Source organism: Thalia democratica, chromosome 6 (assembly GCF_965202585.1).
Source record: "Thalia democratica chromosome 6, ktThaDemo2.hap1.1, whole genome shotgun sequence".
Lineage (NCBI taxonomy): Eukaryota > Metazoa > Chordata > Thaliacea > Salpida > Salpidae > Thalia > Thalia democratica.
This window is the reverse complement of record NC_139170.1, coordinates 24,503,487-24,520,035: the sequence shown is the minus strand read 5'-3', so window position 1 is coordinate 24,520,035 and position 16,549 is coordinate 24,503,487. Positions and strand designations below refer to the sequence as shown.

At 25.5% G+C, this 16,549-nt stretch overlaps 1 protein-coding gene across 2 annotated transcripts in view; it reads right to left on the bottom strand.

Moving 5' to 3' along the window:
• LOC145839513 (vam6/Vps39-like protein) overlaps positions 1-16,549 on the bottom strand; it is a 55,297-nt gene that overhangs the window by 14,742 nt on the left and 24,006 nt on the right. For both annotated transcript variants that reach the window (XM_082947110.1, XM_082947111.1), the window contains exons 11-16: positions 11,740-11,877; positions 7,851-7,989; positions 7,668-7,742; positions 7,536-7,609; positions 4,321-4,419; positions 3,586-3,703 (exon numbers count right to left, since the gene is read on the bottom strand). In XM_082947110.1, the coding sequence (XP_082803236.1) occupies positions 3,586-3,703; positions 4,321-4,419; positions 7,536-7,609; positions 7,668-7,742; positions 7,851-7,989; positions 11,740-11,877 (643 nt within the window). The remainder of the gene's footprint in view (positions 1-3,585; positions 3,704-4,320; positions 4,420-7,535; positions 7,610-7,667; positions 7,743-7,850; positions 7,990-11,739; positions 11,878-16,549) is intronic.

Sequence of the window (16,549 nt, the reverse complement as noted above, 5' to 3'; positions counted from 1 at the left end):
CTTAACATAACAAATTCAGTGATAAGTTTTAATATAAGCGTTATATCTAATCTATTACTGCTGTAAAAATTTAATATATATTACTACACACAATCGTTCAATTTAATAAAGCACTAAGTAACAACATTATAACTAAAAGATTTATAATAAAACAACTTGCGTTGTTGTGTTTTATTAAAATTTGAAATGAAAGGTTTACACGAGTATTAAAATTCAAACAAACAGCTAAGTTGTTTAACTAAGCTGTAATGTTTAAACTGTATTTTTTAATGAATTTTCATAATTATGACGTATATAATTTACTAAAAACAAAATAATAAAGATTCTTAAAAGTTTTTTGAAGATTCAACAAAAGGTTTTAAGCCTTTATTTTTACAAATACTGACTGATTTTGTCTTTAATAACTAAATCATCATTAAAAAATAAATTCACATCTCAATTTGATCTTGAAAATATTTCTCAATTTTTTTTAACCAAAACTTTTTAAGCATTTGAACTGAGAAAAAATGAGATTCTCAAATTTTTAAATAGAAAAACTGGTTTAGCCTGACGCGCACGAACCCTGACTTAAATTGAAAAGAAAAAACCTTTAATATTTTGTTCTTGTAAATAAAAATGAATTGTACCCAAAATTTGTACTCCCACAAAACTTAGTACTTATATATTAAAGCTAAGTTTTAGTGTTGTGAATATCTCTAATTACTTTAAACAAACAGTAAAATATATGAATAAACTGCTAAGAGTTTTAATCTAAAAAGTATTTGGTATAAAGCCTTTAATTAGAAATTAAACAGTTCAATCAACTAAGCTCTGAAATACATAACTGATGTTGACAAATTCAAACAAACAGCTAAGTTTTTGAACTAAACTGTAATGTTTAAACTGTATTTTTTTATGAATTTTAATAATTATGACCTATATAATCTACTCAAAATAAAATAATGAAGATTCTTAAACTTTTTTTAGAGACTAAACAAAAGGTGTTAAGCATTTACTTTTACAAATACTGACTGATTTTGTCTTTAATAACTAATTATTTATTTAGAAATAAATTCACATCTCAATTTGATCAAGATTATGATTTTAAAAAGATTTCTCAATTATTAAAAAAAATAATTTCAAGCATATGAACTGAGAAAAACTGAGATTATCAAATTTTTAAATAAAAAAACTGATTTAGCCTGACGTTTTTCAAATTTTTTCAAAAAAATGATTTAGCCTCACTTAGCCTGACGCGCACGAACCCTGATTAAGGCAAGATAAACCTATATAGTATTGTAGGTATGTAGATGAAATATTTACTATATTTTCTAATGATAAAAAGGCAAATGAGTTCAATCGAAAATTGAACAATTTTATGAAGATCTTATATTAACTAGGGAATCCAGTATGTCGAACTAACTTCCCTTTCTTGACATAATGTAAAAATAAACAAGAACAAATTTACTACCTCAATTTACAAGAAACCATTAAATACAGGCGTTTTCCTAAATTCAAACTATTGTGTCCCACAAACATGGAGGAAAAAACTAATAAAATATTAACTTATCATAAATTGAAGGACTATATCAAAAGAATCAAAGAACAAAGAAATAAATAAGATAAAAAATATTCTACTAAGTAACGGTTATCAAATAAGTTTATATTTAATGAAACTGAAAAAGTTTTATCAAAGCCAATAAAAAGCAATACCTTCCATTAAAAAGGTTTCAGAAAATTCTATTTGAAATATGATAAAAAAAATTTAAATGATTTATATAAACATATAAGTAGCCTCTATAACAACAAAATGCTTCTCATTGAAAAATAAAATCAACAAATATTACAGGAGATGACTCATTTGTACGTTTAAAAGTCCAGGAGATATGGATACAAAGTATATTGGAGAAACAAAGCGATAACTGTTTGGCAGAACTATAGACTGAAGAACATACTAGACTAGACCAACAAATTAAGCAGTATTTTCCAATATTAAGCAATGTAAATTTTGTTAAAATTATGATGATATTCAAACTGTTTTGATGTAATTAAATTTGGTAAAAAATGAAGAAGTTTATTAGCGTTTTAAGCAATTCTGATTAAAAAAGTTTACACCAAAACTTAATTATCAACTAAACCCTGATAAAGAATCTAGAACTAAATTTAATTTTTTTGATAAGTCCATTTTTGTTCTTTTTATCTTTAACTAGTTTTTTTTTAATATGATTTATATTTTACTGACTGTTTTTTAAATTTACTCGTATTTATGTTTTATTAAACAGTTTGGTGAGTATTATTTGCTTTGAAAAGGAAATTAGTTAAAATTTGAAAGCATTGCTCAAATAAACCTGTTAAACAAAAAAGTATTTTTAATTGCAATTAATTGGTATCTTAAATCATGTAAACATTATTCATTACATTCATTTTACCACAATTTTTAAACTCTTCGTAACAATACAAGTATTACATATTTAAGAAAAATAGTTTACATATATCATTTAGCGATTGTTTCAATTTGTTAATTTTATTTTAAGTCACATTTTTTATTACTAATAAAACTTTTAAAAAAAGTATAAAATTTATTTTATACTTAATTTTTCTATGAAACCTAGCTACATCTAAACTACATAGTAAATGGGCTAATCAAAAATTCATTTAAGTAACAGCAATTTATTTTGTAAATTATTAAGACCCCAGATTAAGGGCATAGGGAGGGTAAAACAATTTTTTTTTCGAAATTTGACCTTATTTTATATATTTATATTTTCTATTTGTATAAGATTTATTTAAGCACTGACGAGGTCTTTGACAGAAACTTAGTTTGTAGATTAAACTTTTGAAAGAATAAGTTTATTATTTTATATAGTTTTCACTAAGCTACAAAATACTTTTAACAGATAATAAAAATTCAGAATAATTTTCGAGATATAGCCGGTCAAAGTCGGAGGCAACAATAGGATTCTTATGGGAGACGCAATCTAAAACGGCAAAAATAGACTATTTCACTAAAAATCTACCTTCTCCTACATTTTTTGAGATAACTACCTAAAAATTTTAGGAAGTGTTCCTTGATATATTTAAAAATTTCTGTCGGAAAGAATTTTTTAAAAAATAAAAAATTAAAATTTTATATTTAAAATAAACAAAAAAACATTTTTTTTTTGTAATAAAATTTGTATTTTTTAGTTTTTTTAAATTTTGTTTTGACAGAATTTTCTAAATATTGCAAGGAACATTTCCTGAAAATTTGAGGTAGTTATCTCAAAAAACGTAGGCGGAGATAGATTTTTAGTAATTTCTAGTTATTTGCGGTTTTAGTTTGCGCCTCCCATAAGGATCTTATTGTTGTCTCCGACTTTGACCGGCTATATCTCAAAATTTGCTTTAATTTTTTCAAATCTGTAAAAAATATCTTGTAGCTTAGTAAAAACTATATAGAATTTGATCAAATTAAGAAAAAAAAAGTGTTTTACACCCTCCCCCCCTATGCCCTTAATTTAGTCTATAGAATTAACAAAAAACATTTCGTAAAGTTTATATTTGTGTGAAAAGGAATACAAAATATTTATAAAAAATTTTTTGTTATTAGTATATAAGGTACATTACCTTCAGAATGTGTTAAATTTAATTGTGTATGTAATTTGATATAAAGGTCTTTGTACAATATTGCTAAAGTATTGTGAAATTCTTCGGTTTCATCTTCTAAAGAAAATATCAAATGTTCCTGTTTTGTTTTTGTTAATTATTTTTTAAAAATTTAAATAAACTTTTTAGAACTGTATACAGGGTTGCCACTTATTTTTTCAAAAATTTTCTAGGTTTTCTAAATTTATTTAAAGTTTTTAAAAGTACGCACTTTTGGGTCTAAGGTAAGATAATGTGTGTAAAATAGTGTAAAAACAGTGAAAAGATAATTTAATGAAAAAAATTTTTGATGAGGAGTAAAAATTTTTATTTATATGATAGAATTTTTGAGTCAAATCGAAATTTTACTACTGAACATGTGAAAATTGTTAAAATTCCAGGTTTTTTATTCAAAATTCCAGGTTTTTCCAGTTTTTTTTCAAAATTTCTCAAATTCCAGGTTTTCCAGGTTATTTTTGCCTAAATTGTCGAATTCCAGGTTTTTCAAGGTAAAGTTGCAACCCTGTGTATATATAGTCTTTTACCAAATACAAGCTTTAGGTTATTCTTAAATTAGCTTTTACAGTAATCAATAAAAATAAATAAACTTTTTAATGCACTAGAGTTTTTGATATTTGTTTTCTTTAAAATACAGTTTTATTCTATGTTTCATTCTTAATTAAAATATTGTATGTAGCTAAAATTTATATAACTAACTAGATAAGGTGTAACAAGGTTAGTAGCTTTTCCTTGAAAATAGTCAAGAACCGTATTTCTATCTAAAGACTCTGACTCAATTGTGTCAGCAGTAAAAATCTAAAAATATATTGAAACTATAAAAACTTTACATCATAGAGATATTCATAGAAATTATCTACTGGAAGAGAACAGTATGTATATTTTTATTATTATTACCTATAATAATTTTCTAGTTACAAATTAAACTAAATTAAATTAATTATACCTGAAGTATTAATTTTTGTCAAAACGCTTTTGTTACAAGAAAATGAACAAAGTGTTTAAAAATTAATTGATTTAGAACTAAAAAATCCATTAAAACTTAAGAAATACAAAAATAAGTATTGGTGTGTTATATACAGAGTTGTCAAAGGTTTTTTAAATATTTTTTGCCAGGTTTTCTGAATTTCTTTAAGGTTTCTTAAAAACAAAGTTTTGGTTTATTTTTAAAATAAAACAGAATTTAAGTTTAAAAAATGTCATAAATAGTATAACAAGATTGAAAAGATATTGTTAAGCTAATTACATGTGTTTTTTTATAAATTAAATTATAAATGCTACAAACAAAATTATCTATATGATAGATTTTCGTATCTAATCGAAATTTCATAACTTAACATGAGGTCGTAGGGTTGTCTCTGATGCTGTTGTTGTCGGTCATGTGGTAACGTTCATTATTTATTATAACTTAATATATAAAAACAGTTTAAAATTTCAGGTTTTTAAAAAAATTTAAGTTTTTCTAGGTTTTTTGGCCTAAATTGTAAGGTTTTAGGTTTTTTCAGGATTTCCATGTTTTTGGTAACTCTTTATATATAGAAGAAAAATAAATATGAATTAATAAATCAATATGCTTTTATCGGTCCGATTAGGGAAAATATATGACAAAAAGTGGAAGCTGAAGACTTTCTTACTTTCCATTAAATATTTTTAGATTTTCTTCAGTAAAAAGAAAACTTTTTTTAAATACTGAAATGGTCAACTATGTATAAATTTAAATTTGAGGTTCTAAATTGAACAAAAATAGTTCTCAACTTATTTGAAAATAAGGAGAAAAGTATACAACATTAATTAATCAAAATTTTATTTGCAAAACTCAGTTTCACCCTTTAAGGGATCTTCAGTTACAATTTAAATCTAAAAAATAAAAGTAAAACAAAACATGGAAGATACTAAAATGTAAAACATAACAAGTAAATTAGAATTTGTAACTTATATATGATGTTTAGAAAGTTTCGAGTCTTAAACATTAAAATTGTATGTACTAGAATTACTTAATAAATTGAAAACTTTAACTTAGGTATTGAACATAAAACTACTAAATTAAAAAAATACAATCAGCTTGAAGTAAATAAATAAACTAAATGACTTACATTTTACCATGAATAAAGGGATTTGAATTGAATATATAAGTTGATAAACTACTAGCTGTCTGTAGCTAAATTATACTAATTTAAAATTGCATTGAAATTTTTTTAGAATAACATCGCTTCTATTATTATGACGTAACTAATGTATACTTTGAACTAAGTTAATGTTATAATTTAGTTTTTATAATTTAAAGCTGGGGTTTTTTTTTAACTATTTAAAAGGGACTAAAAACGTTTTGCACTAATAAGTTAAAATGAATTTTAGTAAATAAAATGACATGCAAAACTAAATATCAAGCGCTTAAGTCTTGAAGTGAAGTTTTTTTAAGTGTGGACAATTAGCAAACAGTTCGTATCTTTTGTTTAAGTTCTTTATTTTATTGGCTCTTATTTCAATTATGTATTATTGTTGGAAGGTTTTTGTTCTAAATAAATAGCATTTGCAACTAAAAAGTAAAATGATAACCATTGTTATTTCGAAGCTTTTCGTCTTACTTCCATAAAACTTTATTAAGAATGAAAGATGAGTTAGTAATTAATTTGCAATAAGTTTGTAACTTGTAATATTATGACGTAAACAATAGATATTTTAGATTTGAAATGTTAATAACTGTAGATAGTAAATATAATAACTAAACAAAATTTAAAACAAAATTATAACAAAAAACACTTAAAACATTTAAATCAATATCTACTTGAAATAAAAATCTTTCGATGCGAATATCATTTACAAATATACTTGCTCTTAAGATCAGAACATCTCCTACGTAGAAGAGACATCCAGACAACTTTTCCGACAAATCGAAGACCACAAAGGATACGAAAAAAACAGCGCAATATTTCAACACATCTACAACTGTAAATCCTGCTAAAACACAAATATCTATGACAATTCTAAAGTTTTAAAGCGATATAACCTTTATAGGTTAGAATCAATGGTCATTGAGAAAGAAAACCCTGTATTAAATACGCAAATAACTTTGAATGGAAAACGAACAGTTTTAAGTATATATTGATTTAAATCTTTCAAGTGTTTTTTGTTATAACTTTGTTTTAAACTTTGTTTAGGTATCATATTTACTATATACAGTTATTAACATTTAAAATCTAAAATATCTATTGTAAACGTCATAATATTACAAGTCACAAACTTATTGCAAAATTAATTACTAACTCATCTTTCAGTCTTGATAAAGTTTTATAGAAGTAAGAGGAAAAGCTTCGAATTAAAAACGAATAAAACTATTTTACTTTTTAGTTGCAAATGGTATTTATGTAGGTCAATTACTATTTGTAAAAGTATTTCATACTTGTGAATTTTTGTAATTGATAGCTATTTAATGAATAATTTTATAGCAGAAATAGTATCAATGTTTTACAACAAATTAAAACGTACTTATATTACTATTTTATATATTATAGAAACTTTGAATCTACAAAAATACTCCTGGTCTTTCCAATTAATTTGATCCGAATGGAACTAGTTCTTTTTAAAATTAAGACCTGGCTGCACCCGGTATATTAATAATTGATAGATTATACAAATTTTGTAAAATATTTAATTGGTACTTATATAAAACCTACTATAGTACTATTTTTTTACTGAGTTGAACTACAATTTAAGGTAATAAAAAGCTGCTGTAGCATCATATAAATATATTTTATAAAGCGGTTGTCAAGTAATTTAAATATTGATATCTATTAGTATACTTAGCCATAAAAAAGAAACACTTGATTGAATTATAATTATTAAATAAGTTGTTTCAAAGTTTGGAAAATTAGAAATTCAATATTAAAAAATAATAATAATAAAAATTAACAAACTTTTAAACAATCCTGGGGGTTAATATCAAGAAGTTCATCTGCAAACCTTAATATCAAGTTCATGTGTGTGGGTCCTAAAAATAAGACTTTTGACTTTCATAAAAATACAAAACTATTACAAAATAAAATTACCAAGGTGTTGTAAGTATTCAACTAATTCAGATGCATGTCCGAAATTTTTTAATCTTTCAGATAAAACCATCAATGCTGTAAAAAAAAAAACATTTTAAAAACTAATTTTAAAAGTCAAAGTTTAAATATGATGTCTGTACAAAAAAAAACTGTTATAATCAATAATAGGTAAAAAAAATTAACCTTTTTCGTGTTTGTTTTTTCTTTTGTAAAGCTCAATTAGTTCTCTTGTCTTTGACATTTTCTTCAAAACTTTTTCTGACTCCTCTAAATGACAGTAGTTTTCTACTCTTAGCAAAGGACCTACCATTGCATCGTTAGTCTAAAAATATACTCTTTATATACTCTATTTAGAAACTTTTTATTTTTAAAAAAATTTATTGACTTTAAGTCTTTCAAACGGATGTACTAAAACTTGTGTTATAAAAATTAAAAAAGTTTTTTTTAAATATAAACGTTTAGAAAAGTTTAACTTGTAAATAAACACTTAAGTTTAAGAATAAAAAAGTAACTATATAAAGTTTAGAAATTAGGTAAGCAAATAAAATTCTATATTATATACACATAATCCAGCTATAATTTTGTTAGTAATATAAAAAGATATATTTAATCTGGTTAACATTTAATACTTAAGGTATTCCTTAACCATATTAATTATATGAAGTAGATCAAAAAAATACTTTATGTTTTCCATTACAGTAACCTGCCGCTTGAATATAAGAACGGAGGCATCATTCGTGGAAAAAGTTGATTTTATTTACACGCACACTGACAAGTCTACGTTTCACCACCGTCTAGCAGAGCACTGCATACACAGGCACAACAAACATTAGACTCGATGCGTATACTTGGTTTTTGGTTATTCTAAAATTTTGCAAGTCTAGTAAACGTGTCTAAAGCTTTACCGATGTGACAATTAACTTTTTTGACCTATGATGTATTTGACGCGTTACTTGAGTAAAGTTACAGAAAGTTTTTAACATGTTCTACGTATTGTCATCGATCTTGAGTATTGGTAGAATATATTTTCCTTGGACTAGGACTTGTTTTTTAAGGCTAAATCTGACTCAGTAGTATTGAACATTTTGGGTTGAGTAAGCTACGAATGCAACATCATAAGCAAAAAGAAGATTTTGTATTGTTGTTACTTGACTAATTATTTTTTAAAGATACATATATCAGTAGTGGACTTACAGTAAAATTTTAAGAAATTTGTTAAAAATTAACCAGAATATAGGTTTCTAGTGAAATAGTCTTTTTTCGCGTATTTTTGCACCTTCTATAAGGAAACTACTGAGCTCTACGATTTTGATTGTTTGAATCTCAACAGTTACCTTGAATTTCGTCAAGAAGTTTAAAATAGCTGATAGTTAAGACAAAACTCGACAAAACAAGATCGAATTGTTAAAAACTTTTGACTTAACAAAGTTGAAAAGAAAATTACGAGAAGAGTAAGAGCAAGTACGCATATTTACTTTAACCCACTTTTGAATTTTAATAAATCAGATACTTCCGTTATACTGGATAGTTGTCATTGTGTTTGTGTGAAAATACTTAATAATGTTAAAGAAACTTCGAGAAAATTCAATCTTTAACAATACCGCAAAAAATCCTTCCCTACTTAATAATTATTTTTACATAATATTTGAAAGTTTACTGGATTTAAGACAAAAAGATGTGAAAAAAGTACTTTTTTTTGTGAAAATACTATTTACTTTTCATTAAAACAAACTTTATATTTTTATTATACTTTACATAAAACATCATTTTAAAATAATTTTTCACTACTATGAAAAAATAGATGAATATGTATGCAAAGTTATTAATTAAAAAGTTTTTTTTCAAGGGTTGATTTTCTAACTTTAAAATTATCCATATTTGATTTAGAATAACCCCTTCAAATGACCTTGCGCCGATTGACAAAATTCAGTTGAAGAGATGTTTTTTTTGAAACTGTAATTTTATTAGAATCTTGAATTTCTGATTCTCGACAGCTAACATTTCTTACTTCTATTTGCGGCCGCAATGTGTGTTATATATATACTTACTAATAATACACTAAGTTTAACAAATACAATTGCTTCACTATTCTGTTAGACAAAACATCTCTTCAGTTTGTTTATTATAATAACATTTTAAAACACAAATCAAAATGTACATGAAATTAAGCAAAAAACTTTACAGAATTGTACGTCACTAAACAAACCATTAAAAATATAAGACACACTAAGTTTGCATAAACGTTCTAATTTATTTAAAACAAAATCTTTAAAAATGTTTACAATTACTAAAAAGTTAATTTCGTTTGTATAAAGCTAGACATGAACAAAAAATATATTTAAAGATTTATCTAATGCAAGATACAGGGTTACCAAATTTTTTTATCTAGTTTTCTCCAGGTTTTCAAAATTTAACGTTTTAGAGTCTAATTCTAGTTCAAATTGAAGTTTAAGATAAAAAACTGTGTTAAATAGTATAATTGTAACCCTAGGCCTGTATAAGAGATTACCTTTAAATAAAAAAGTTTAGTTAATTTCTATAGAACTAAATACAAGTGAAAAGTAGTTTATTATATTTTATTTTAAATTAATAACAGCAATGAATGAACAGTTTATAAGAATATATACAAAATTAGTCAAAATTACTGCTTACATCAACAGCTCTATATACAATGAAAACATTAACCGCCTAATGGCTAAAACTCAAGTGCAATTCAATAACAAGGCAAATCTGTTACATAATAACATTGAAAAGATATCTTAAAGCTTTTTTAAATGACAACTTTTTTTAAGAAAAATGACAACTTTTTTTCATCTTTACTATAGATTTTTCTATTTGAATAAGATAGATTTTTCTATGTCAAATCGAAATTTTACTACTTAATATGTAAAAGTTGTTTAACATTTCAGGGTTTTTCAAGGTTTTTTAGTAATTTTTGTTTAAAATTCTAGTTTTTTTTCAAAATTTCCCAAGTTCCAGGTTTTTTTAGCCTAAATTGTCAAATTCCAGGTTTTTCCAGAATTTCAGGTTTTTTGGCAACCCTGAAGATATTACCTATATATAGACATTACAGTAAGCAATAAAACTTTTTTAAGAAAACCATACCTTTTATTTTAATTAGTCTAATTTTTAAGTACATAAGTTTTTTAAGTACATTTTTAAGTACATATGTTGCATTTATTATTAGTAGTGTTTTTTAAATGCACTAAAAAAATAGTTTAAACAGATTTTTTTGAAGCCAAGAATGAAGTTTAACATAAGGTTTGATCACACTAATTTGATCATCAGACCACAAGCCTTCGTCCTTATTAGGACTCATCAGTCAATCACAACCTAAAAAACTTGCAGTCTTCAATAAACAAACGGTTTATTATGCCATCTACTAGGACAATGTATTAAATGTAGCACGGCAAAAGTCAATGCTGGCGTCACTGATCAATTACCATTAAACGATTGCTTCATGTGAAAGCATCATAGGCCGTTTGTAGATTGATGAAGTTTTATTCGATTTCGACTGACTTATGAGTCCTAATAAGGACAAAACCGGTCTCAGTCTACCCAAGGCTTGTGGTCTAATGATCGGTGTGATCAAACCTTAAATTAAACTTGAGCTTGTCTCACGGTATACGAAAGTGCAGGCTTAGGCTCTGTAGACTTTCGCTAATGTTTTCGTTGATCACTAAGAAAAAATATATACTTTGAAAAAACTATTTCAAAATTTAGAATTAGTCATAAGTAAACTAGACAAAAGAATTATTTTTACCAACTGTGTAACTATGATATTTTTTTTTGATAGTAAAATTTACATAACTTAAAAAAAGATCCATCAACATCAAAACTTTAAATAACATATTGTAAATTAAACTTATTAAGTTTTTTTTTTGATTGACTATTGTGACAGTTCTGTATGCAACTTTTGTTGTAGAGCTAAATATTCATTTATTATATAAGAATAATCAACTCTATTTCTATAGATTTGATATATAGTTGTTAAAACTTTAGAATTCTAAAGATTATTAAAAATTAAGTACAAAATATGCTAGTTTGAACAAAGCATAAATTTTTTACAAACCTTTAAAAAACACTTCAACAAACTAGTGTCAATAATTGTTAAAAGAGACTTTCTTGATTTTATTACGTTGTTACTAGGCATAATGGACTTTAAATTGTGTATTGTTGACGAAGATGATTTTAACATTTCAATTCTTTTCTGAAATTAAAAACAACTTCAATCTTTATAATAAAATAAAATACTTAAGAGTGAATAGCAATGTAATTTAAAATAAATTTTAAGTTATTGAAAATTTAGCTAACAAATTTGAAACACTATGTATAGCTTAATATTTTGTTTTTTTTTCATGTTTTACAAACTAAAAACTTATTTATAACAATAAAAAATTCAATAAGTATAAAACTTAAACGAGACTCAAATATTGACTATAAAGTACTTATACTTATTTTAAAATATAACAAAAATATCAAAATAAATCTAAATACGATTTGGTTCAATCTATAGTTTGAATTAATTTGTTGGCAGCGTCTTTCCTTTGTAAATGATAAGACTTTTTTCAATGTGTTCGATTAACATTTTTTGGTCTGTTTATTGTTAATGTGCTTGGGGCTTTGGGTTTTAATCTTTGTGGTCAGTCAATGCATTTAAAAGTTTGATGTTTTTCTACGATTGTCTGTACTTTAGCTCTGAAATTATACCATTTTAATTGTATCGATTATGCTTTGGAAAAAGAATAAAAATAAATAATTAAAAACAATAAAATACTGAACGGTTGCACAAATATGCAGAACCTAGTTCTGGAAGTCTGGATGTGTATATCGGGTCGATGTTTGTTCAAGAAAAAAATATGTCTTTATTTTTTTTGTCGGTTTGAGTTATGGCATTCTGGTGCGTTCGAATGACTTGGATAAATGTTACTTTTTTTATGTATAAGTGCGTGACTGTGTTGCTGATTGACTTAAGGGCCTCGAAATGTTTTGCTGAATTTCACAGTGCAAGTGAACTTTTTTTTTGTTGGCTAGAAGCTGGAAATTGATGATAAAATAAAAAATAGTGCAACTATGTTGGCAGCTGTTAGAACTCTCAAATCACTGAAAAATGTTGATGATCAAGTTACTTATAAGGACGTGAAAAGATAAGGTTGGCAAGATGTTCGGAAAACCTTCTAAGCCAAAGCGTAAATAAATTAATTAGCACAACTTTTATGTGTTAAAAGTCTTGTTTTTCAATGTTTAATCATAAATTTTAAATTATTATGCTTTTTTATTTAAAATAATATGTACTTTTTGTATTACTATTTTTAATTTTTGTCCATCTTTGTGTCTTTCAGTTTAAGTGACCCGGGTTTTGATGCCTGGGTCGAGCAAAAATAATAAACTTGCAATAATAATAACAAAAAATATACATTTAACTAAATCGTTTGAGTTATATGATGGAGTTTGAAACTATAAAGCTGTTTGGTTGGATGAAATAAAAGCTTTAAAGATTATCAAAAAAATTTAAAATAATTAGGTACTGTGTGAATTGAAAATTTTTCTAATGCCCGTTCTAATGGGTAGCTGTCTAAATTGCGCGAGCGTACGAAATTGCACGGAGATATTTTTGCACGAGGGGATAAAATTGCACTAAGATACTTTTGCACGGGTTATTTTTTTTTGTTTTGTTAACAATTATTTTTTTTAACTTAGTTTTTTTTTTACTATCACCGTTACCCCTAACCCTTACCCTCGGTCGGTAACTTTTTTTTTTAATATTTTTTTTATCGGCTATTTTTTTATTTTTACTATCACTATTACCCCTAACCCTTACCCTCGGTCAGTAACTTATTTTTCACTTTTTTATTAAATATCTTTTTAGTTTTTTTTTTATTAATAAATTTTTTTTTTTTTACTCAGGTGCAAAATGTAACTCGTGCAATTTTCTTCCCTTTTGTAATTTTGTGCCCTCGTGCAATTTTGGCTTTGTACAAATTTGGCTTCGTGCAATTTTGTACTCTCGTGCAATTTAGTCCCCTCGTGCAATTTATTAACCTCGTGCATTTTTGTTTTCGTGCAATTTAGACCCGTTCCCCGTTCTAATATAGTAACTAAAAAGCTAGATATACTTGACTGCGGATACTTATTCATCCATAGATCCTTTACCGAGAGATGTAGGTAATAATATGCTATGTGAGGCTTCAAAGAATGTAAAACTTAGCTTTAATGATCTCATGTTGGTCAAATTGATATCGTGGCAATGGGAAACTCTTTAAGCCTAGCTCATGCTAATATTTTTGTTAGTTACTATGAAAATAATCCTTTTTTAAGAAATAATATTTAGCCAATTGCGTATTACAAGTTATATTGATGATGTTTTTATTACTTTCCCTTCTAAAAATATTGTTAGTATATTCTTCACAGTGCAAATAAAATGCATAAATGCCCTTTAAAGTTTATACCATAAAAAAAAAAATTCTAAAGAGAATAATCTTAAACATAAGAAACAGCACAACGCCTTTTCTACTTTAGTGTTAATATAAAATAATTTCGAATTACATTTCTTAAAACTCTTTTTGACCAACCAAAAAAAATTTAAGATTATCCAATCCACTTCAAACAGAGCTATTGCGATCTGTACGGCTCACTTTTTAGACAGAGAATTAGATAACATTCACAAGATTTTTCTTCCATTAAATTACTTCCTTAAGCATTTATTATAAAAACAATTACGACAGATCTGACCAAGATTAATAGTTAAAGCTTTTTCAATTTAAATACTAGCCCAGTTTATCTCCGCCTTACTTACATGGGCGAAGCCACAATTAAGTTGGCTAGGCAAGCTTCACTAGCTACTAAATCGAGTTTTAATATCATATCGTTACGTGTTTTGGATAATACCAATCGTCTGCTTAATGGAATAATTAAAGATGCTACACCTGACCCATAAATAAAGCAACTTAGTATACGTTTTTAGTTGTCATAGTTGAAGCGATACGTAGGTCGTATATTTAAAGTTTCCATATCAAACGAGAGCAGCATGTAACGATAAGCTAAATAAGATTATTTTTAAATGGTGACGAAAAGCCCAAAGGTGAACAAACACTCATTCATAAACACCTCCTCAGAAATCCTAGTTGTGCTAAGAACAACATAGTTAGCATATTCAAAATTCTATTTAACTCAATTACTATTCGTTAGAATTCACAAACTAAAAATTTGCAAAAAACAAAATGTCTTTAACTAAATACTATATAAATAGTGTGTTTTTATAATGTCAGTTTTTGTAATGTTTTACTTTTTTATTCAGTCCTAATGTAATTTTTGTAGTACTTAACATTTTTATTATATCAATTTTATCTTAAACTTAACTTTAAATTACTAATTAATTAGTTAATTCCTAACTAAAACCTTTAGGCAGACTTGTTTTACAATTGACTCTTTAATATGTAACAAACTATTAGTAGGAAAATTTAAAAAATTTATAGCACAAATAAAATTTTATTTATACGAATGTTAGTTTTTATTTACCTTTTTCTGACGAGAGCTTACAAGAATATCAAAAAAAAAATTTAAATGAGTAACTTACGAATAAATTCCCTAACAAAAGTTAGTACAAAACAAAGCTTTTAAAAATTTTCAAGCAAACTAAAAAAAGATTTATATAAACTTTTATTTACATATGAGCAAATATAAAATATTACATTTATAGATAAGGATAAATACTCTCAACATCTACACTAAGCATTGCCATGAACATGGTTGCCACTGATCAAGCTGAGAAAAATTTACTTACTTTTCCTGACTTTTTACAAAATTTTTCCTGACTTTTCTAAATCAAACTCTTAAATTAAACTTATTCTAAAATACATAATCTAACACTTGAAACTATATAAAGCTTTCAATCTAATTTTAATACAGGTTAAAAACAACAGTTTTTGCTGAATTCTATCATCAAACTTCCAGTACACCACTTAAACCATCTATGTATGATTGATGTTTGTAATAAACAGCTCTATCAGCAAAATACTTGTATTATTACCTTATAAATAGAGCTTGTCTGAAAAAAGACACGATTTTGTAGCATTGCCTATCATATATGTATCTAAATAAACGAAACGACATATAAGGAACTTTAACAATTAATACCTTAAATCAATAAGGAATTTTTACAACTCAAACAATCAAACAATAACGAACTTTTACAGTTAAAACATCAAAACAATAAAGAACTTAATAAAATACTGTTTTTTTTATGTATGTACTAAAGTTATTTTCTCAGTTTTTTTATTAGCACTTAAACATCTTCATCAAATGAAGATATGGTTTCCTTCATCTGAACTGCATTCCGATTCATTTTCTTGGCAGTTAAAATCATTTGCCTCATTTTATTTAAATCGTTGAAGAGACTTGTTGAAGAGAATCTTTTCTCTAAATCAAGCCACAACTTATGGGCTTCATTTCTTTTTTTTTGGCACTCATTTATTTTTACATTCATTTATAAAATATTTTCTCATTTAGTTTGAAATTGTAACAAATAAGTTATACTCTTATTTACTTTAAAAACTTAAGTTACTCTACAAAAATACAAATAATAAGTAAACTTAATCTTGGCATATACCTCTCTTATAACTTATATTATAAATTTAAACAACTTTGAAAAAATTATAAAGAGGTCAAGTATACACATTAAATTGTTACATAAAATACTAAACTAGCTGCTTAGTTGTAGAGAACTCAATTATTTACTTAAACAAAAAACACTTTGACTCTAAAACTATGCTAGATAAACTTTTGTGTATATATCACAGTTTCACTATGGAAGTGTCCTTGCTACAGATCATCAATACTAAAAAGCTTACAAAATCTGCTTGTTCAAGTAGGGTACTTGTTCA